Source organism: Acanthaster planci, linkage group LG01, assembly GCF_054643075.1.
Source record: "Acanthaster planci isolate LZ-2023a linkage group LG01, COTS_SCS, whole genome shotgun sequence".
NCBI classification, from domain to species: Eukaryota; Metazoa; Echinodermata; class Asteroidea; order Valvatida; family Acanthasteridae; genus Acanthaster; species Acanthaster planci.
In genome coordinates this window covers 22,993,944-23,015,638 of record NC_141777.1, presented here as the reverse complement: position 1 = coordinate 23,015,638, position 21,695 = coordinate 22,993,944, and the positions used below count along the sequence as shown (strand labels likewise).

Genomic DNA, 21,695 nt, shown 5'->3' with positions numbered 1-21,695 from the left:
GGCTAATGTTCTTACCCGAAGCGTTAATGAAGACAAAGCTGCCAAGGCACTATCAAAAAGATAGCTTCCCAGGGATGAAACCGCTTCCAAACCGCCATAGCGTGTATCCATTGACGTTAAGTGCGAACTGACATCGTGGTCTTCCCTCCAATAAAACCAAAATTTTATGACACGACTCATAATAAGCTGTAATCTTTTATCAAGAGTCTCTTCGTTTCCCACAGTTGCTTTTCTGCCAACAACCACCGGACCATGAAATTGGATTGCAGCCAACACGAAGCTCGTAGCGTCATTCCGTTGGCCCGGTCGGCTTAATTGGCTGACAGAACAAAACGCAACCTCGTCAACAAAGGAAATAAACCCAGGGCGAAAAAAGATTATGACACCACTAGCACCCAAAGACCGTTTTGACATGGGATGGGTTGGATAAACAGCGACGATGATGGATCGATGACTTGGATTGAAAGATCAGATAATTAGTCAGAGACCGTTTAACACTGGAACACTCCTTTGGGCCAAATAGAATCTAATTAAACGAGTAGGGTAACCACCTGTCATTTTGCAAATAAAAAGTAGTCGCTATTGGCAACATGATGGCCTCAAATTTCCGTTGGGTCACTGATATTGAGGGAAGAAGGTAATAATACCAGTAACCCAACTTGACAGGATGTTTTACAGCTTCTCAAGCCTCCAAATTGGGAAATTAAACTGTCATTTTTCTATTAAATTAGGAAGCGGACAAATGAGGTTATTATACTGACATGCAAAGGTAAAAATAAAAATTGTGATCATCAGGGAGTACAGACCGAAGTTGTTCCGATTTTCCCAAAAGGTTTTACTCACTGTTATCATTACAATTTCTGGTTTATGTGAAAATTGAACTTGTAGCCGAGGGCTAAATTGAGCCAATTTATACAAAAAAGGAATTTAAGATGATACTATAAAGACATTTAGATTGCACTATATAAACAATGATTAACATGTAAACAATACAACTAAAACAGAGTTGTTTAGAATTGTTCAAATTTTTCGGCGAACCATGAACCATTCAAAGATACTAATTATTTTGTTTTTATTTATTTGATATCTCTCCGTGAACCAAAAGTTGCCCTTCCCCCAACGCATACCAATTTGGGCATTGGTAGAACACCAAACTCAAACTTTTTAAAAGAAGTTCATTTGATTTGGGCAGGAGGGGGAAGACTAGGCCAGCGCCCCCCCCCCCGAATCAGCTATCGACCGTCCTGCATAAGACAAAAGCCGTTTTGGACAACTCAACCTTTTCGATTCCGGGGGGCAGTTTTCCTTTTAGCGCCTTCTGCGACCATGCTGCGCCGTTTCTAATATCAAAACCATTGCTCCTTTTCAACTGTTCTTCAGATTGAGAGAAAAAAAAAAGAGGCTTCGACAAGAACCTAAATATAAATTATGGTATACGATCCTTACTCCTATAGAGGGGCAATTGGTTTTTTCGAGGGTTGCCCCAAAATACCCTCAGCAGTTCGTTAACATCATTCCTGAATGGAACGTTTCATTGTGACCATCGTGTATAGGCCTACAGCTCTGCGTTTAAGGTAGCGCGCGTTCAGCATTACCTTATTGAAGGAAAAGGTAGCGCGCACTCAGCATTGTGCCAGAAAGGATATGATGGTAAAATGCGTCTGGCGTTAGGTTTCATAGCAGCAACCACGGTTTCGTGGGTTCCATCTTAGAAACAAGTACCGATACTGATTCCAATAAAGTAATCCAAAAAGCAAACAAAAACCACAAAGAAACACCCCACCAAACATACAAATCCGGAATGGAATTTTAATTCTACGTGTTTGTTAAGCTTCCTATCATTTTATTTTCGCCGCCTGTATTCAATGGATGGGCGAAGTCCAGCTTTCTCGCTTTGTTGACACCAACTCCAGCACTGCTTTTCAGCATTTTGCTTTGACTGAGTCATTGTATACTTACAACAGTCAAATATAGTCAGAGATACAGACCCTGATGTTTTCCCATTCTTAGCTAACGCTATTTATTCCCCCCAATTTCTGTGACTAACAATGGAGCATTTGTCTCTATACGTCTTAATTATATTTACCATTGGTAAGTTACATTAAATAGCAAACGTAAACGCTGGTTACAATTCTGATTCTGATTCAATCATATTCAGTTGGGCGACGGGAAGCAAAGGCTTCGCTTGCAATTTTTACATTGCTTTATGAAATATTTAATCTATTATTCTGATGAAATTGTATAATTTCTTTCAAATCGTTAAAATGAAAAGACACTTAGAAACACCTTGGCAAACCACATCCAGTTGAAAATTACAACGAAACGAACTATTTCCTCCAGTTACAAAGGAACATCTTGGGTAGTTAATTCAAATAAATTTAAAACAAATGTCTTGTGATAAAAATGTGTTACTGATATTCATAAATTAGTAAATTCCGTATTATCTTGAAAAAGAGGAAGGGTCCAACTTTTGTTGATTATTTTACTTTACAACCAAGCTGGTTGTCGTCAACATGGGTCAGCATGTGTCTCAGCTCTACGCATGCTACATTTGCATTTTGATGCACATGGTGCCTATACGCTACTCTTAACATAGACACCCACACCTATAAAATAGACATTTTCCTTTTTTTTCCTGTCACTTTATATTGAGACAATTTAAACGAAAATTTTGTTTGCAGATACCAAAAACTCGTTTTATGGCTTACCTCTACTGCATTGCAATTTGTTTTCAAAAGATATTACAGAGCGTAATATGGCTTCTTCTTCGATGCAAGTCAAGTAATTAAGACATTTTTCGGATGGGCGCTTGATACCAATTTAAAGATGTTTCCATCTTGACCCTTCTGGTTCCCAGCGTAACGTCCCAACGGGTATATAAGTGCTTAACAAAACACTGGAATGGTCCTACGGCACGGTCAACGTTCCGAGGGGCACATAGACCTTTTCAGAGGAGCTTCGCCGGAACAGTCCGATGGATTGGTCCAAAGGAACGCCCAGATCCGAAATTTGAGATGATCCCCAGTAAATACAATGCAAAGAACGACTTTTTGTATGCAAAGATTACACTGAAAGTAAATAATAATGACATTGCTCTTAAAGAAGTAACTGCTGCTGTTATCGCTTTGGGAAAAATATATTTCTACTACAAAGTTGTTCAGCGTGAGCAGCTAAAATCAGAGTAAAATTGTGATCCAAAGAAATTCCAAATCCATCATCAGCTCTGCATTCAGTCACATGAAAACACATTTCTGTTGATGCTTGTAAGAACAGTGGACACTCATTTCCTGTTCAAAGGAAAATGGAGAGAAAAAAGTAATTTCGGTCTTGGCCTGTAAGTGATTTATGGAGACTCATTTACGGGGCGGCATAAGGTATTACCCTCCCGTCGCACGTGTTCTTGTTTACACACGTGCGTCTTATTAAGTCATAAAACCCCTACTAGTGGAAAAGGCTTTTCACGTCAGCATGCGACCTGAGTGCGAGAGGTATGGGCTTTCAGGTTTCTGGGAACGTGTAGTCCTCGTACCTTACAAACAATCGAAGATGTGATATCTTACTTTTAATAATTGTATTGAAAGCATTCCTCAGCATAGACAAAGAAAACACGCAACAATTTTCCTTTTGTTTATTTCAAAAAGATGCAATTTTGAATAATTTTTCCTCAATTGCTACATGCTTACTCGAAGATTAAACTTTATTTGCCTTGAGTTTATCATTTACCTTGCTCTTTGCAACAAGATGACTTTGACAACCACAACAACTGTTACCAGCAAAACGCAACATCCCAGAACAATGAGGACGATTTGCCAAGCCTGCAAACCTACTGAGAAAAGAAAACCAGACGGAGATGTTTCAAACTACACAAATTACATGTACATGTGATAGTAAAAGTTGGCTGTCCTAATAAGGGTCAGGTTAAAAATGTATGACTTGATATGCAATTGTCTATTTTTAAAACAACTCTCTCTGTGTTGAGGAATTTAGTTCTTTGACGTTCACTGATTAATTCAGACATCTAGCATGGAATCTTTGCACTGCTATTGCACTTGTAGTTCTGAATAGCAGTTGTCTGTACGAAGGTCATTGATTCATTCAGACATCTAGCCTGATATCTTTGCGCTGCTATCAAACTTGTAGCATTGGATAGCAAGGGTTTTGTAAGAATCATAGAACACAGCGACAAGCAAAAGATCGACTTATAAGTATCCTGAAGGAGGATATCCCAGGTAAAAAGACTACTTGCAGACTCTAAGGAATCCTGAAAGTGAATTTGTGCTTTAACGTTTACCATGTTTGTTTCAAATATCAGTGTATGTGAAAAAAATTCTAACTGATGGTATATCCACTCTGCAAACAGCCTCCAAGGCTCTGTGTTCTCCATTGGATTTAATACAAATTACAAGGAAGTTCCATTTGATTGTCTTCAGACTGAAGAGGGAAACAGACCTTGAGACTCACAACAAATTTCACGGACCTTTTCTGTCACGGACTAGACCTAACACAGAAAATTCGTCTCGAACCTGATGCTTCACAAGTTGGGACTTCCCCACTCCACGTGCCGGTCTCCTGGCACGTAAGCTCACTCTCTCCTCGCAAGGTGTACCCATCATCACAGGTGAAACTGGCCACTCCGCCGAGAGTGCTGCGAGACACTTCCTTTGCGCCGTTCGGAGGTACATCAAGACTGCTACAGATCACTGTAAGTGGCATTAAAATTAACATACCATCAAAACAAATGAAATTTATAGTGAGGTACATAGACCATGTTTAGTGATGCTTTAAAAAGTTCTAAAGCATAACTGATGACATATCCAGGTCCTGGGTCGGGGATTGGCATATCAAGTAGCTCTTTTCCTTGACGACAGGTGGCAAAAGCTTGGAATGTCTTTCTAAAAACAGGAATTACACATGTATTCAAGCATTAACTCTCATTTCGTCAGTTCATTGCTCAAGTCTTTAACGTAATCTAAGCGGGAAGAATTTTCAAATTTCATTTTCAAATGGGTTAACAATTATCCTTCGCTGCACAAACCTGGTACACAGACGGGCACATCCGCGCTCCACGTGCCGTTCTTCTGGCACACGAGTTCACTTTCTCCTTGCAAGGTGTATCCATCATCACAAGTAAAGTTGGCCACTCCGCCAACATTGCTACGGGACACTTCCTTCCTGCCGTTCGCTGGTTCGCTCACGGAGCCACAGGTTACTATTGCCGAAATGTGGAACCGATAAGGAATGAGATCATTTGCATTGAATACAGAAGTCGTGCTGGCGATCTTTAACAGTTCAAATATTTTTCTGCATTCGCAACCGAAAACACAGTTGAGCAAGATTGGGATTCCATTAGTGCGTGCCCAGGATGAACCACACCATTGCATTCGGACGCTCGGGCGAGACCTGCCATTGGCGCAGCCCTATATACAAGATCTTACGCGCGTGATTTGTTCCCGATTAACCTTGGTGTTTTGAAATAAAGCGAACCGGCTCATTGTACGTTTGTATTCGGTTTCAGTCATGGCTTCAGCTGACATACCTAGGGATGCACTCTCCACTGCAGCTTTATAGCGGGAAACTGTACTCCCACTTGCTCGGGCGATGTCGCTGTCACCGGTCACTGCCAAATCGAAAATGCACTGTGATATGTTGCCACAGATTTCGCGTGCTTCTTCGGTGATGGCAGTTTCAGGTGGAAGGAAGACAGGCGTGAAGGTCTCATCGCTGTAATCCGTAGGACCTTTACCTCTGGGATATCTGAAGAGGGAATCCTCAGGCTTGATTTGCCCTGTGGAAATTAAATACTGGGGTTAGCATGAGTTTGCAAATAAGGAAAAGGTCAATATAAGAAAGGACAGATAATATTGAAAAGTATTATTTTGACAAAGGGTTGACAAAAGGAAAGCTGGCTGACAGGGTTGTATGAAACAGAGCTTGAACAAGTGGAACAGTACAAGTGAAGTATAACACATACTACAACCCTTGCAGGAACGTATATATCAGTAAATATATTAAATATAGTTCCTAATATACGATTCTTTGCTATGCCTATTCATCCCAGGTATACCGCCTCATTCTTCACTTTGATTTTCCGGCGCCATATCAAGAGGCGAAAGTATCGAAAAACTTACACGCTTGACCGAATCCGTAGTGTATATCTTGCATTGTCGCACTGATCGGAAGCACCGTGCCGTTGGGTCTCTCAAAGTCATCATTCTTGTCTCCATTCCAGTTGCCGTACAGTCCTCTGGTTCGCCCCTTCAGTTCCTCCTGCAGCGTGGTGAACACGTTGAGCAACCCGGACGTGGTAGACACTACTAAGGACACTCCACATCGGAAGTTTATGAGAATGTTCTCAGCCATGACGCCCGAGTTGTTGACCTCATGACTGAACACCGTCGCGCCTACCAAGTAAAACAAGAAATATCTAGTCCGTTAAAGACATTGCGATAATCTTTAACACTCTTGGTACCTGTGACACTTTCATTTCTGTAATGTAGCAATCTTTGGGAACGAAATCTTGAAAACCCTGGCAGGAGCAGAAGATATGTTGATACATCTCGGGGCACTGCGTTTTTACCCTGCAACAGACTACTGAGCCTTCAAGCGAATTTTGCGCATGTATTTTGACACTGTGGCTTATTGACTTTATGTTTATATGGCCATATTTGTATGAATGGAATTCGGGATGGGAATTAAATGGAAGATTTTTGGATGCTTGGAGGTGAAAAACACACCCGTCCATTCACCTGATCTGAGCATGCGCGCGTTATTCTGAGCATGCGAGCATAATTCTGAGCAAGCAGATAACTGTAGAAAAGGGACCGGTATTTCTGCCGCCACTATTTCTGCCCTCGCTATCCAGCAAGATCTGTGTCACTAGCGTCTCCCAGCCCACATCGATTCACTATCAACCGACTGTGTTTATCGTTTTATTTTTCCTTTGGAAACCTCACCCTCAAGTTCCACCCGCCTGACCTGCGTCTCCTCGAAATCCAGCATGGACCACTCACTACCGTTGCCCTCGGGGCGGTACCACACATCCATACCGCGTCGATCGCTAACCTCAACCTGGATTTGATCGGACGTACCAGCGTCATGGGCTGCGAGAGCAGTGAGGACAGTTGCCGGTACACCTACAGGGCAGTGGGGAGACATCGAAGAAAACTAGAGAGAAATACATTGTTTGCTATTAAGTTTATACATAGTTGTTTACATGATAATCTTCATAAAACTCAAGATCGAGAACGTAAAGCGTGACTCTGACATAACCCTTGATGGTCACAATACCAAAGACCATGGCATTATTAACATGAGTTCGTAAGACAAAACCTGTGTCAATTACCTTGCAGGACTGCCATTCTTGCCTGCATAACAAACGAACCATTGCAGGTTTCCAACATGGTGTATTCGCCCACACCATTGAATGTGTACTCAACACCATCGAGAGTAACCAGGTGAGGATCGCCGGCTGTAATTGCTGTGAAAAAAATGGGCAAAATAACACTGGTGTCGATTGACACTTAACATACGCCTGAAAGTGCTTCAGAACAGGCTAGTTGGTTGGTGCACATCTTTTCCTTACATTTTGCAGCTACCAGTGCACAAATGCACAAATGACGTTACGAGCTTTAAGTGGATCCACCAAGAGACAAATGATGTACAGAAGTATAAACTGACTTGTCATAACGATGAATCTTGATGACGACAAAATGACCGAACAAAGCCACGGTTATAACAAGTACTTTATCCGGTCCCTGCAACTTTGTTATAACGAGAGCTGACGTACTGTACTATGCAAAAAAAGAAACCCTAACCGAGGCAGCTAAGCATTTTGATTACAATGCTTAGCATGAATGAGAAGAAGATAAAAGGCAGACACTCTTTTACCGGGGCGAAGTGGTGTGTAGCCCTGGCAGGTCTGAGAAGGTCGCACAGATTTATACAACTGACAGGATTCTTCAGAATACACGCAGCAGTGTTCCATCGGTAGAATATCAGAAACCCAGTGAGACAGATAGGGAACACGACCAGCAACCTTGAATATAAATGAAAAAATAATAAATCAGAAATACGATCCTTCGTTTACAGAATCTCATACATTGACATAACTCTAAGGAAGGTGTATTATTAACACTAAAACTAACAGGGGCATACTAATGGGGGTATATCGAGGACAGCCTATTGTTCCTCTGGCGATTCTTTTTTGGGACCGTTACTTTATTAGATTTGAATTCTAATGGCTATCAGGCGTCCTCGGTTGATACCCTCTCCCTATTTACCCTGAAAAATTTGTGTACGAACACACCTGCTGCCAAATTATAGGGACTACACATGAATTGAAACACAGACGGTGTGGAGACAACGCTCTCGACTTTCCTTGAGAAAGGAACGGCCCTCTTAACGCGGGGAAGGCCCGCCAACATGCGCACACAAAATGAATTGATCTTTACCTTATACGGTGCACTGCCATCATGATGTCTACGCTGAGCGAACCCACCACCTGGCGTTCTTAAGACGTTCAGAACATTGCCATTATTGCCATAGCAACACTCCTGGCCACCTCCCATTTCACTGAGGAAATAAAGCAGCCAGCGTTATAAGCTACCGGATGCCATCCTCCAGATTTGGCAACCAGAAGCTGATGTGATTCAACTTCGACGTCAGGAAATGAGGCTTTCTAGCTTATGACGCAATTTAGGATAACTTTTTGCTTATACTGTATACTTACCGTGCACTTTATTACTCAATAAATATTTAATTAGTTGAATTCTGAGCTTCGAACAGGCCTTCTCCTATAGCTGTTATCCCAGATATGAAACATTTAATTGAAAGACGAGTTGCAGGGAGATGGCTGATGATGCGCGCTAGTTACTATAGTGCAAAGAATGGCTAGATTTGGAGATGACTTGCATTTACCTGGGGGTGTTCGCTCTGATGCAGTGCACAGCCCCAGGTTTGAACAGTTCACAGCTGAACGGGGTATCTAAGTTGCACAGGGGATGTGGGCTGAACCTGCCCGCGTCAACCAGAGCTTGGGTCAGCGTGCACGGGCAATGCTGGGTCACTTCAAGGAACTCCAGGTCCGACTGGGCCTCCTCTAGCCAATCCTCGCACCATGCTGAAGGTTCAGTAACGGGGTAGAGCCAGTGGAGGTTGTGGACGTCGCTCCACATTCCGGGAAGGGCTCTTATTGGGGTACAAATACGATAATTACTTTCAGTTTTATGGGTACAGTGTTAATTTTGTCATAGTGCATTGTGTCTATCTGCTCAACTCTTAAAACGGAGTGGCTTCTTAATTCCTTTTCCCTTAATTTCAATGGTACCGGTTGAAAGGGAGTCGGTTTAGAGAAAGAACAAGTTTCTTGATACCTGGTGCACAGGATCTATTTCGACTAAGGAATGAAGAGAGTTCTCGGAACTTACAGCTCATTTTGGCCTTGTGCCCCGTACTGAGAAACACGGACAACACCGACAGTGTACTTGAATCCATCTGGGGAAGGAGGGCGGCTGAACCTGAACACACCAACGTTGTAAGGTACCACTTGGCTGCTGCTGTATACCAACTGAAGATCCACTGTCCCTGAGGTTATGTTCTCTTTGTACCCATAGAAAGAGATCCGAACATCGTCTACGTACTCTTGCAGTAGCTCGGTATCCCACGTGATGGTCAGTGCTCTTAACTCGTTCCATTCTGCGGCGTTCAATCTCTTGACAAATGGCGTGGTGTCCTCTGGACTCACTAATCGAGATGCAGATCAGAAAACAAACAAATGGCAAACAAAATGGGCTTGTGCACTTCTTATTGAAATAAAAATGCCACTAAACTACTGGCTCAGTTAGGTCAGTGGCAAACAATCGCCAACACCGGGTACTTGTCAAAATCCCGCAGATTCTAAGTCGGATACTTCCTTAAAACATTTGGGAAGTACGTGTTTGTATTCCGACATGGCAATTTTATTTCAGGACAGAGAAACCTTTCAGCGATGATTTCTTTTCTTTTACCATTCCGCAGACAAATATTTCTATTTTTAATTAAGGGTGGGCAGATTACAAGCACCTACGGTAAGTGAATACTCCGGTGAAATTGAAGAATTCTCCGCCATTGATCGACATCTTCAGTGGCACACGACCGACTTCAAATACTTGTGGACTGACACATCTGACCGTTGTGTTAGATACTACCTCTCCAGGTACTTCGACGCTGGCAAAGCGGCACACGATAGATGAGGATGCATCTAGACAAGGCCCTGATAAGTGGATAACATCTCCGCCGAGCATCGAGCCAGAAAAGGGGAAAACAGCTAGCGTTCCTGAGAAAAGGGAAAATGGTGAGATTCGTAGTGAAACCATGCGCATGCCAATTACATCAAATAAGAAAACAAAATGCCAGGAACAGTTACCCTATTAATAAACCATACCTCCTGAGTTGCAACCAGAGTTAACGATTTCGCTGCTGTCAATGCGGAAGAGAAAGCGCCCTCTAAAACCGATATTCGAATCTTCGTCAATGTCAACGATGGCGTTCGTTCTGGATTCGGGAACAACGTAGAAAGTGAAGCCATCGCCAGCATTGAAACCAACCTAGGGGGAGAAAGTAAAAGCAACTGATTCCATTCACTCTTTTGAAATCACTACAGCTGAAAGATGTTGCTAAACATGGAAAAATTAAATTATCAGAAGATTTGATTTCCTATTCTTTACGGTTTAAAGAATTATACTTTAGAAGCGGAGTTACTTGGACTAGACGACAGAAAACATATTTCATTCTTACTCCCAGCGATTGATACACTCAGAAGTTGCCATTCCAGTGGCATTCAACTGGGGGGGGGTCGGTTAGTTACTCGTGTACACTGCAAAAACTGTGGCGTAAAAAGTTGTGTTAATTTAACACCTTCGGTGTTATGAGAGGATTACACACAGCCTGGTGTTCCCCTCATAACATCACGTAGACTGGATTAACAACGTAGTTTTTGCAGAGTAGACCTCTTGCCATCTCCAACTGATAGCACAAGCTCTTTCAACACAACGGTGCTACCACTTTTCTTTCAAGGGGTGAAAATTCCTGTACCAATGAAAGAAACTGCATAATCATTTTCATATAAAAAGAACCCTTCCCAGATTCAAAACCTGGATAAACCTGTGTTTCATTCTTTTGGTAACTTCTCAGATAAGCAGGTTCGGTTAATTGTTCCTCTGAACGTTCTTGCTATTATTCTCAATGGCTGTGAACGACTGCTTTAAAAATACCCAGCTTTGCATAAAACAATGAACGTGTACTTGAGCAGGTGTTCCTTGTAGCCCAATGTTGTTGCCACCGCTCGCTGTTCCAGTTGTCCAGTTGATTTCCTCGTAATTGAATATGGCATAGGAATGCCTGCCGTTGGTCACGAGAACGGTTTGAAACGTATTCGTCTGCAAAGAAATATTGACAGGCTGTAAATTTTCACCATTAATAAAGGTTGTGGATATTTTTAGCTTGATCACCGAGTTAATTCCGTTATTAGGAGTGTTTGTCACGAGTTTCTTTCCAACATGCATATTATGCCCTTATATGACATATGACGCTTTGGCCAGTGTGAATTGATAGCTAAGACTCACTAGGCAATTAGATTAAAGGGAGAGAAGTTTCTTCAATGTGCATGCCAACGAATACAATTTCGACAGCTTGGAAAGCACCATCAACACAAATCGGCATAGTATAGGCAAATTAGTCTCTGTTCAAGAACTGTTGTTATTTCTTACGAATATTGGCCGACCACACATTCTAAGCATACAAATGTGGGAGCTAGTATACCGCTCAATCAGTGATTATAATCGTTGTATTAGTATCAAAAAATGACCATTTTTCACCGATGTTAAGATCAATGGTACACTAATAGGAAGGTATAACTATATTAAATTAGGATCTTCGGTCTTATTATCTGGATAAAATTGACTGTGGAGTTGAGTAAATACTGGCTAAAACGGTATACGCACGATATTCAAGGCGTCATGATTAACAGCTCCAAAAAAGGGCACTTTGTTCCAAGTTGCGATAAATATCCACGTTGCTGAGAACCTGGACTGATCAATGAACGTTTTTCTGACAATACTGTCCACTTCTGCGAAGAGCTGGTCGTTTTCTGGAACACGGATAAGTTCGCGATAGGTTACATTGCCTCCGTGTGTTATATCTACGTCACCCCAGAATGGCGCCACAACTCGCCTATCTCCGTCAAGAGGAAACGGTGTCGGTGTGAAGGATGACACTTCGATGAGGAAGGAAAGTGCGCCATTCGTATTCACCTGCAATTGAATCAGGAAAACAAGTTTATTTGAAATTATTTTGTTGTTAATGGCATGCCTAAAATGGAAGCTTCTTGTAATATAAACTTAACTGTGTGAATGGGCATGACCTCAGCGATACACCTGAAGGACATTTCATTTTACTGCTAATTTGCGCCCCAAAACTCGGCTATGTACGACTCCTTGGTATATTGATGAAGTTATAACTCCATCTGTAAGTCTATAACGCATTATGATTTTGTACGGTCACTATGAGTTCAGGGCAATCCGCGCGCGAGCCTGCGCAAATTGAACACACTAGTGGAAAGTATACATTTTTGGTGCGTGCGAGAACGGTAGACTCGATTTTCATGTTTGGAAAATAATATCAAAATTTGGGCTCGTGAAGAAATGCACTGCAGTGATATAAGAAAAGGTTTTTTTTGGGGGGGGTGTCAGCGATGAATCTGCCCAACTTTTTTAGGAGCAACTATTGCTCTTGTCATGATTCCACTTAGCGCAGTTTGCTCTCTAAGCGGAGCTGTTTAGAAATGTAATATACTTTGTGCCAAATCTATGTGTCCAATGCAAAACTTACACGTAGTTCCAAGAGTGTACAGAGACAATGTCCCTTGCCACTTCGAAACAGGAGTTCAAATACTTTGAACCATGTTTGGTACACAAACTCACACCGCATTCGCAAAAAAAAGACTGTCAAGACGAAATACGTTTTCAAACCATATTATGAAAAGAATGAGCTGTGAGGATTTCTTTTTGTTTTAACGATGACGATTAAAATACTTATCAACATTGAAACAGAATGTATCTCATTTGATTGACACTGTGACTGAATTCAGTGTTGCAGAAGTACCACAGTTCATGGACCTTTTGCTCCAAATTAAATAGTTTCCCATTCATTACTCTCGGGGTCCATACTGGTGCTGGGGATAACGTTCACTGCTTTCAAGGTGAACGAAATGGGGTTAAAAACGCATCGGTGGTTTGCCAACAATCCTATCCAACCACCATACCAAACTGCGCCCTGAACTAGGAATGAGAATCGTTAATGGTTCTGTTAAAAGCCCCGAACATGACCAAGAGAGGGCGGAATTTTCCAAGCAACGCGGGCTTCTTTGGTAGTAACTGCACCTCCGATCGCTGGTTCACAAACGACTACAAGATTCACTTATTAGAAATGAGCACTCCCGACCAACAGGGGTCTTTTCAGTCGTTGAAGGGGCTGTTTCTGCTCGCGGCAATTAAATGGTGTGCATGGTGGTTGTGCCTTAGCAGGTTTTGTGGAGCTGGATCCACGGACGTGTATAATAAAATCTGGACTCGCAATGCCCTTAATCAGCTTATAGAGTCATTGAATCCACTCGCAGCCATTTTACCGAGCCGAATACAAAGCTTTCCTGGTAATGCCCGCCTTTGTTCTTCCTGACGTCAATAGTAGGAAGCCAACCACGGACGTGTATAATAAAATCTGGACTCGCAATGCCCTTAATCAGCTTATAGAGTCATTGAATCCACTCGCAGCCATTTTACCGAGCCGAATACAAAGCTTTCCTGGTAATGCCCGCCTTTGTTCTTCCTGACGTCAATAGTAGGAAGCCAACCACGGACGTGTATAATAAAATCTGGACTCGCAATGCCCTTAATCAGCTTATAGAGTCATTGAATCCACTCGCAGCCATTTTACCAAGCCGAATACAAAGCTTTCCTGGTAATGCCCGCCTTTGTTCTTCCTGACGTCAATAGTAGGGAGCCAACCCACGCCTTTGTATTCGGCTCGGTAAAATAGCCGCTGGTTGGCTTCTTTTTCATACAAAGGCGTTGCAAGTCCAGGTTTTTTTTATATACGTCCGTGGAGCCAACCCACGCCTTTGTATTCGGCTCGGTAAAATGGCCGCTGGTTGGCTTCTTTTTCATACAAAGGCGTTGCAAGTCCAGGTTTTTTTTATATACGTCCGTGAGCTGGATCAGGATGCAAGAAAATTATACAGTTCAAAGGTCACTTCATATACCTTTTGTGTTTATGGCCCTACACATGTTTGTTTTATAAGCTCTCCTTTCAGTACCAATTACTAGTGCACGTTAATTTGAAGAGACGTACTTACAAAGAGGGAGTCGTGGTTGTGATCGAAGAACGGGAAGAGAATAGATATCGGAACCCTGCCGGAACTCCCATCGTCGTTTGGTGGAAGAAATGTGTCTCCCTCAGTAACTCCATGGGGGAACATGAGCCCTGTTAAGTAGAAGAAGAGTGAAGAAGAAACGTCCAGTTTAAGCCCGTTTCACCACAAGCCGTAGACTATCAATACAAACTAATCGGCAGTACCGGGCTTAAAAATTTCAGAACATTTGAGTCTCAGTACCAATAATCAATTTGTCTTATTTAATTGAAAGTGTCAAGTTAAAAATACAATGACCACTGACGGGGCTATGCCAATGGGAGTTTTGAAGACCATTGTTCATATTGACAATAGAATCACTGTAGTCTACAAGGGGAGTTGTACTTCTCAAAACGAATACAACACGGCAATTCTGATGCAGTTCCCATTGCATGCCTTGAATACTTGTAAGGGCATAAGAAATGGGGTTTTTGGACGTGCATTGACCGTTACAATCAGGCTCATACAAAAAACATAACTGAAAGTCTACCCTACCTACATCCACCAGACCAAAATTTAGTTTCTGAGCGTGAACGTGTTTTGGGCAGTTCATTAAGGGACTGAGCCATCGGACTGGAAAAAAATGTACAGCCTCCTGGACATGACTCCAGCAAGGAAATTAAGGACAAGGGATTACAAATTTTCTACACATTCCCTGCTATATTCATTGTACCCTTTGAAGTACAGAGGGAGTGAAATAGCTAAGGGGTGAAATGATTTCGATATCACAACCACAAAATTGTAAAACAAATCAACTCACACTTTCAAAAAAGTTGGATTTTAATGAACTTTTAACGAACCAAGATGGTAGTTAGCAGGACAAGGGTGGCGAGGGACACGGGGGTGTCTCGCCCGGCAATCGGTTCGGACGTAGCAGTGACGGGCCGCTACGACTCCCACTGGCACCCTAGGCTAGTTCATACCGCTGTCGCATGAGTCCAAGCTAAGCTAATTTAACTGGGCATTCATATGATTACATTTCTTCGCCAAAAGAATGGTTAACTTTCGCACTTATCTCACAAGGGTCCTACCGCCGCACTAGGTTGGGTTTTGTTCCAGCACAAGGGTTAGGTTCGCTGCACCTGACCGACGAGCTAGGGAAAATCTGCTCTATTTATAGGATTCTTTCTAGAGACTTAGGAATTAATAAAATATGAGCGTGGTTGAACGTTACAGCTCAACCAATGGGAATATTCCATCTCAAAGGGTCACATGACTTCCCGCTAGAGTCGTGTGCAAGAATCTAAGTGTCTTGTGTAAAAAGGTGAAATACAGAATAAGAAGTCACGTGTACAAAGTGTACAGCCGGGCGTGTGACAATGCTTACTGGGTCATCTTTGGTGAATGACTGACAGTTACAAAGTCTGAGGTTTCTGAATATTAGCATTCCAGGGGACCTTACCACGCCCAACCACGCAGCCACGTGGAGGGGAATTTCTGACAGGTCAAACTGAGCAGAGAAAACATAAGACAAGGGGTGAAGGAACACCACGCAAGAGTACAGCATGAATAACTTAATACAAAATGAGTGCCTCTGCTCCATTTCCATAATGCGTAGCTGGGCTGAAATAAGAAACCCTCGGAATGCAAGGTACGACAACGAGGGGTGCCATAATTCTAACAACGAGATTTGCGGACGAGCAACAATAGGCCTATTTATAGCCCCCCTCATTTTTTGCCTTGTCAGGGTTAAAGAATACATTTCGGTTTGAGGGAGGTCCCAAAAATTCGTCCAAATTCACCCTAGTTGTTTTTTTTTCTCACCAAGTGTTTGCAAGTGTGACATACATAAGTGTGGACCTCTGCACAATAGAAATCCATATGATGAAGGGTTTGATGGCGTCCGCATAACGTCTTCCCCTCTCTGAAAAACAGCTTTAGAGGCATTTCGGGGTCAGGGGAACAGTCCAGGGAATTATCATGAACAATTCAGCTCGAAGGAGTTATCGTAGTTGGAAAAACGGAGCATTTTCCTCAAGTTTCCTTAACCACAGGAGGACAAAGGAATGTGCAGACTTCGTATGTGAAATAAGGTGTGTGTGTGGGGTGGTGCAGTTGCCTACCCTACTCAAAAAGGCGGGATCGATAATATACCCCAAATCCTTGCAGAATTTACGTACCGGCTGTCCGGCTGAACTGTCCAAGTATAATCTTAAGCGATTCATCAGTACTGGATATTAAAAAGAGAGCACAAATCCTTTCCTCAAGATATAGCAACTGCACCATAAATATCTACAAATGTTTGCAAGCAAAGTAAATTCCCAAAACACAATCTTACCTTCCAGAGCATATGTTGTGGGAAGTATTATTACTAAAATTCCGCTTAAGAATGCAGCCATTAAAGCAGTCGACATGGTTTGGGCATAGATTAAATGCTTGGATGCACTTCCAGCATCGGTCCGCAACCAGTTCGCCTTCATAAGAGTTTCCAGCAACTACCGCATTTTATAGTGTGGCTGTACTGACCTTGATTCGATGGAAGGTTGTCGTTGTCAAGATCATGGAGGCGTGGGGTCATCCTGTTTCACAGGGTTACTGTTGTGCACGTTCCGTCAAACACCGTACCGCAAGTATCCGTGCTCTGGGTTGATGACAGGAAACTTTAGTTAGGTCACGTACAAACACACGTATCCGGATTTAAAGCTTTTCCTCGTATAACAAGTATACGCCGTTGGAGTTGTTTGTCACAGTGAGGGTTCGTTGTACGATGGTTTGGTTTTTAGATTTGAGGGGGTGGGGTAAACAATCGAATCGGTGTCCTGTTTTTGGTTTTGTCCTTTTTCAGTTTTTACATGCAGATACAGACCTTAATAGGCTTAACTGAAAAGTTGTCGAAGAAAGTGCTGAACTCTCCTGAGCTTCAGCAGATTGAAGGAGACGTAAATGACAACTTCCTGTGTACAAAACTTGACTTTTGTGTCCCACAGCGTTTCTTTGTTCGCTTTCTGTGTGCGTGTTCCCGACAACTTATATTACATGACTGTCGTATCTTCCTTCCCAGTGGGCACACGACGCGTGAAAGACGTCTTTTTGTGGTCGTTATGTGGTCGTGTGTCGTAAAGTGGTCGTGACAAAAAAACGACGTCTTAAAGACGTCTTTTATCCTCGGTTAGAAACATTGCTTCAGCAACCATGACCACAAAAAAACATGACGTCTTTAAGACGTCGTTTTGAAGTCGTTATCGAATCATCGGTACCACACATACAGTGAAAGGAGAAAACGACGTCTTAACGACGTCTTTTTTTCTCTCTGTTTTCTTCAACAAGCAATACATGAAACACACGACGTCTTTACGACGTCATTTTACAGTCGTTATCAAATCGTCAACATACAACAGAAAAAGATTTAGATAACTTTATGAAGATTTTGCACGGTGACTTTTGGTTTGTCTCGGATTTTGCCGGTTCTCACTCGGTTTCACCGCGGAAGGTCCGACAGAGCAATGGCATACAGTGTATTGCGAAATCCCGCCTGCGGCCGCAGGTGACTGTTCCGTTTGACTGTTCTCATCTATTCGTCAAGAGGGATGTGTGGGATAGCAATAGTGCGAATGTCCAGTTTACAGGGAAATTTTAACACTAGAGGAATTGCGAGTGTGGTTTAGTACACCTGCTTGTGATTTATTATTATTTGCAGTGGAACTGACCCTCAACCCCCTCGTCTGATTTAAAATAACATGACATTAAAATACCCCTACATTTAGAATGGATGAGGCTATTTTCTTTCATTAATTGCCTGCTTGCTCGCAAGCAACGACTGGCTTCGAGCGTGTGCACCGCCCTACTATAGTGGCTCTGGCTTAGTCTTAGCTGGTTCCAGCCTTCCGAGGAGACTCTGAGCATGCCGACTGGAACCAGCGATGGCAAAGACTGAGGTCATGTCCAAAAGTCAAAACGGGCTTCCAGAACTACGGTTAGGTCTATTGACTTTGGCGTCTACACGTATTTCAAATGGAATAAAGATCTTCAGGTCAGGGAACCAGACTACTTCATAATTTTGTCCGTGCTTTGAATTAAGAGAGCTCGAGTACATGTACATGTACAAGTATCGCTGCAAGCAGCTTGTCCGTTTAAAGAAGAGAAAGACAGGTTAGGCCCTTCCTTAAAAGGTAAGTGCTTATAAACTGTAATTCTGTTACGTATGGGCATTGTTGGTGAAGCAGAGGTCAGGCTTAAACGCAATAATTTTAATCCTCAACAGTCAACCGGGTTGGCCACGGTTGTTTCCTACCTCCATGGGTGGACCACAGACAGTGTTTATTCGTAGTCGTACGTAGACTCGCAGTCGTAGTGCAGTAAGGAGCATCTGGGCTTGCCACAGTGCCCATACTTCAGCGTCATCAAATATGGCAAATACTAACAGTGTCAATAAGTCTAATTTACCCTTTTAAGATTAAATGTTATACCATTGTATTGGTGAGACTAAACTGTGAAAATGTAATGGCAGTGCATGTATATGATGCAATGTACAATATTGCCAATATTGGCCACTCGATGTAGACATGTTCGAGACAGTTGGTGGCAGAAAAATTCTTTTTCATTCTCAATCACAATGAACATGCGCACTTCAGCTCAAACGTGGTGTAAACAATGGTAGAGGACCGGTTTATTTACTGCCACCAAAGTCCTTATAGTTTTTACAAAAATAAATTGTCTTATTTGTCTAACATTTGCAGGAAGTGTTGCATCACGCGGCACAACAGTGTCTGCAGTAAGACAACGAATAGCGAAGTACTTAAAGCTTAGTATTCCTACCAGAGACAAACCAAGAGTCCTGAGTAATTCAGCAGGCATGCCCACCGGATAACTGTGCGACCAGTCTAGTGCATCAGATGACATGTTTCCTGGCTGTTTCATATATTTCGGTGATATTTAACTAATGAGCATAAAGCCTATTTTTGTATTGGGTCTTATTTGAAACTTTAAACCTTTTGTTGTTCAAGTAAAATATGTACATTGTTTCTTCAGGTTTATTTCCTCAGGTTGAAGCAACGAAGGCTGTTTAAAGTACGGTTATAACAAAATTACACGTCTGATCGTTTTTTTTGGGGGGGGCATGGGTAAAATTGTTTGCAGGATTAAAACATGTACAGTAATTTAAATTGTAACTGACTAGATCATCCTGTTCCAGGATAGTCTGTTTTCTAAAAATTTGACAAACCACTGCATGAGACAAAATTTTGTCCAAAAAGTGTTCAATATTTCCATTTTTTTAAATTCTAAGCCAACTCGATTTGAATTGTCTTATTAGTACAAGCATACATCTTTTCATCAACTGATGTCTGTTTTTCTACCTCTCATAAATGCCATTACATGTACATCTAAAACGTATTTTAGTACTAAGTCTTGCCTGGTTGGAAATGTTTTGTTCTGCCAAATATTCAGTTACATGGCTTATACTACATGTACATGTACTGTGTGCTTAATGTTTCCCATTCTTGCCTTGTCCGTAAAAGTAAAACCTTTTAACTGCTTTTATCCAGGAAGTGTAAACACAAGTGTACCTTGTTTCATCGTCACTTTGATCGTGCTGGGTGCAATTGTAATGGTACGTCCAAAGCCATTGAATTTACCAGAAATATTATTGGTACTTAATATTTGTGTAGACCATCATTTTCAGCAAAGTGTGCTAACAGGTTATTATAATATGAAGAATCAGAGTTAAATAAAAAAAATTGTTTAGTTGTAAACAGTCGCTTCAGTCAAAATTTATTTTATAGCCAGGCAGCGTGTTAAGGCATGTGAACTTCTTTTTATCATAAAAAAGTAAAAAAAAAATGACTCGTTCAATGCAGATGTCTTTTTTCCTTGATATTTGATGGATGAAAGACGTCTTAATGCTGACGTCTTTTACTGCTCAATATGCTGACGTCTTTTATTAGTCGCAATGTTGACGTCTTTTATTAGTCGCAATGTTGACGTCTTTTATCAGTCTCAGTGTTGACGTCTTTTATTGGTCTCAATGTTGACGTCTTTTTTTAGTCTCGATGTTGACGTCTTTTGTTAGTCGCGATGTTGACGTCTTTTACTCGTCATAACGCTGACGTCTTTTTCTAGTCGGACCACTGACGTCGTTTACTCGTCAGGATGCTGACGTCTTTTGGCTTTGCATATACGACTCAAAAAAGACATTAATAAGACGTCAATATTAGACGTCTTTAAGACGTCATAACGACGTCTCGTGCCCACTGGGTTAGCTTAGTCAAAAATATCAAGTATTCACGACTGAAGCTAGAATTATTCCGTATACGTGAATGATAAAAGTGCGCAGGACGCTGATTCCTGAACCGTAGTCGAAGCCTTTGAAGTAAGTTTGAAGTTGTAAATCGATTTGGCATGCTACAAGAAGTATCCCCATAAATTACCAAGCTTAAACTTCAACTGTTAACGGTAAAAGACTGATTTGCAACTCAGTTGGCTCTAAACCACAAAACACGTACTATCACAATAACGGTTATTTCGACAACGCTCCAATAGGTAGCTCAAGGTCGGACGGCGAGGCGTGGGCTTTGGCTACGGGAGCTATATCAGCCAACCCAAATTGGATCTAAATTTGATTTGGGTAAAAATGTGAGAGTGTTTTTAAAGCCAAGCATGTCGCTTAACTCATCAAAAAGGTTACAAGGAAAATTTCAATCCCCCATAAACAACGTTTGGCCACGAAAATGTGGTTCTGGATCTTTCCTGATGTAGCTGTTGATAGCTGTTTGTCCAAGAACATTCTTTGTTGAAGAACTCTAGACTGAACGAGTACATGTATTTGGAATTCCATTGCTGTTTAAACCGCAGTATACAAAAAGTGTCCTTCCCACCGAATTCCGGAGTTGGACCTCTTCCTCGTAATACCCTGTGTATTAGTGAGCTGTTAATTCTGTGGTTCTCACTGACGGCCGGCCGCCGCAACCTTCATGTTTGGGCTCGGACTGAGGCAGAAAAAAACAACTTCGCTTAATTCCCCTTCGCATGTCTGAAAGTTCTTATACCAAGAAAAAAATGGAAATCTTAACAATTTCCAGGGATATCAAGTAGTGTTTACTTAGCTTTCCCCAACTAACCTATTCTATATTATTTAAAAAAAAAAACCAAGAACCACAGAACCAAAGGCCGTTTCATACAAAATTTGTGACGTCATATCAAATATAATAATAGGTGTTGCAAATTTGCAAAAGTCGAACACACTGTAACTCGAGCGAGCGATTGTTACAAACATTCGTTGTCAAATTTGCTCCTTTTTGACATTCGCCTATACTTTGAA

General features: G+C 41.9%; 1 protein-coding gene and 1 long non-coding RNA gene across 4 annotated transcripts; one reads left to right on the top strand and one right to left on the bottom strand.

Annotated features, from left to right (window-relative positions):
- Positions 1 to 1,795: 1,795 nt before the first annotated feature.
- LOC110978440 (sushi domain-containing protein 2-like) lies at positions 1,796 to 17,382 on the bottom strand. Of its 3 annotated transcripts, none has more exons than XM_022233449.2 (18): positions 16,907 to 17,382; positions 14,387 to 14,514; positions 11,979 to 12,287; positions 11,280 to 11,414; positions 10,421 to 10,583; positions 10,064 to 10,312; positions 9,426 to 9,741; positions 8,917 to 9,186; positions 8,451 to 8,571; positions 7,888 to 8,035; positions 7,343 to 7,477; positions 6,954 to 7,133; positions 6,129 to 6,401; positions 5,537 to 5,785; positions 5,036 to 5,209; positions 4,524 to 4,700; positions 3,724 to 3,826; positions 1,796 to 3,287 (listed from the first exon to the last, which is right to left on the bottom strand). In XM_022233449.2, the coding sequence occupies exons 1-18, from the start codon at positions 16,956 to 16,958 to the stop codon at positions 3,281 to 3,283; spliced, it is 3,189 nt and encodes a 1,062-aa protein (XP_022089141.2). In that variant the 5' UTR covers positions 16,959 to 17,382; the 3' UTR covers positions 1,796 to 3,280. The 3 variants fall into 3 exon arrangements, with proteins under 3 accessions (XP_022089141.2, XP_022089139.2, XP_022089140.2); XM_022233447.2 differs by lacking the exon at positions 16,907 to 17,382 and adding an exon at positions 16,719 to 16,897; XM_022233448.2 differs by lacking the exon at positions 16,907 to 17,382 and adding an exon at positions 16,719 to 16,897 and having other exon boundaries at positions 3,724 to 3,823.
- A 53-nt stretch (positions 17,383 to 17,435) lies between these two features.
- Positions 17,436 to 20,130, top strand: LOC147800554 (uncharacterized). Its single transcript, XR_015425521.1, has 2 exons — positions 17,436 to 18,549; positions 19,117 to 20,130. It is a non-coding gene; the product is annotated as an uncharacterized LOC147800554 (long non-coding RNA).
- Positions 20,131 to 21,695: the final 1,565 nt, after the last annotated feature.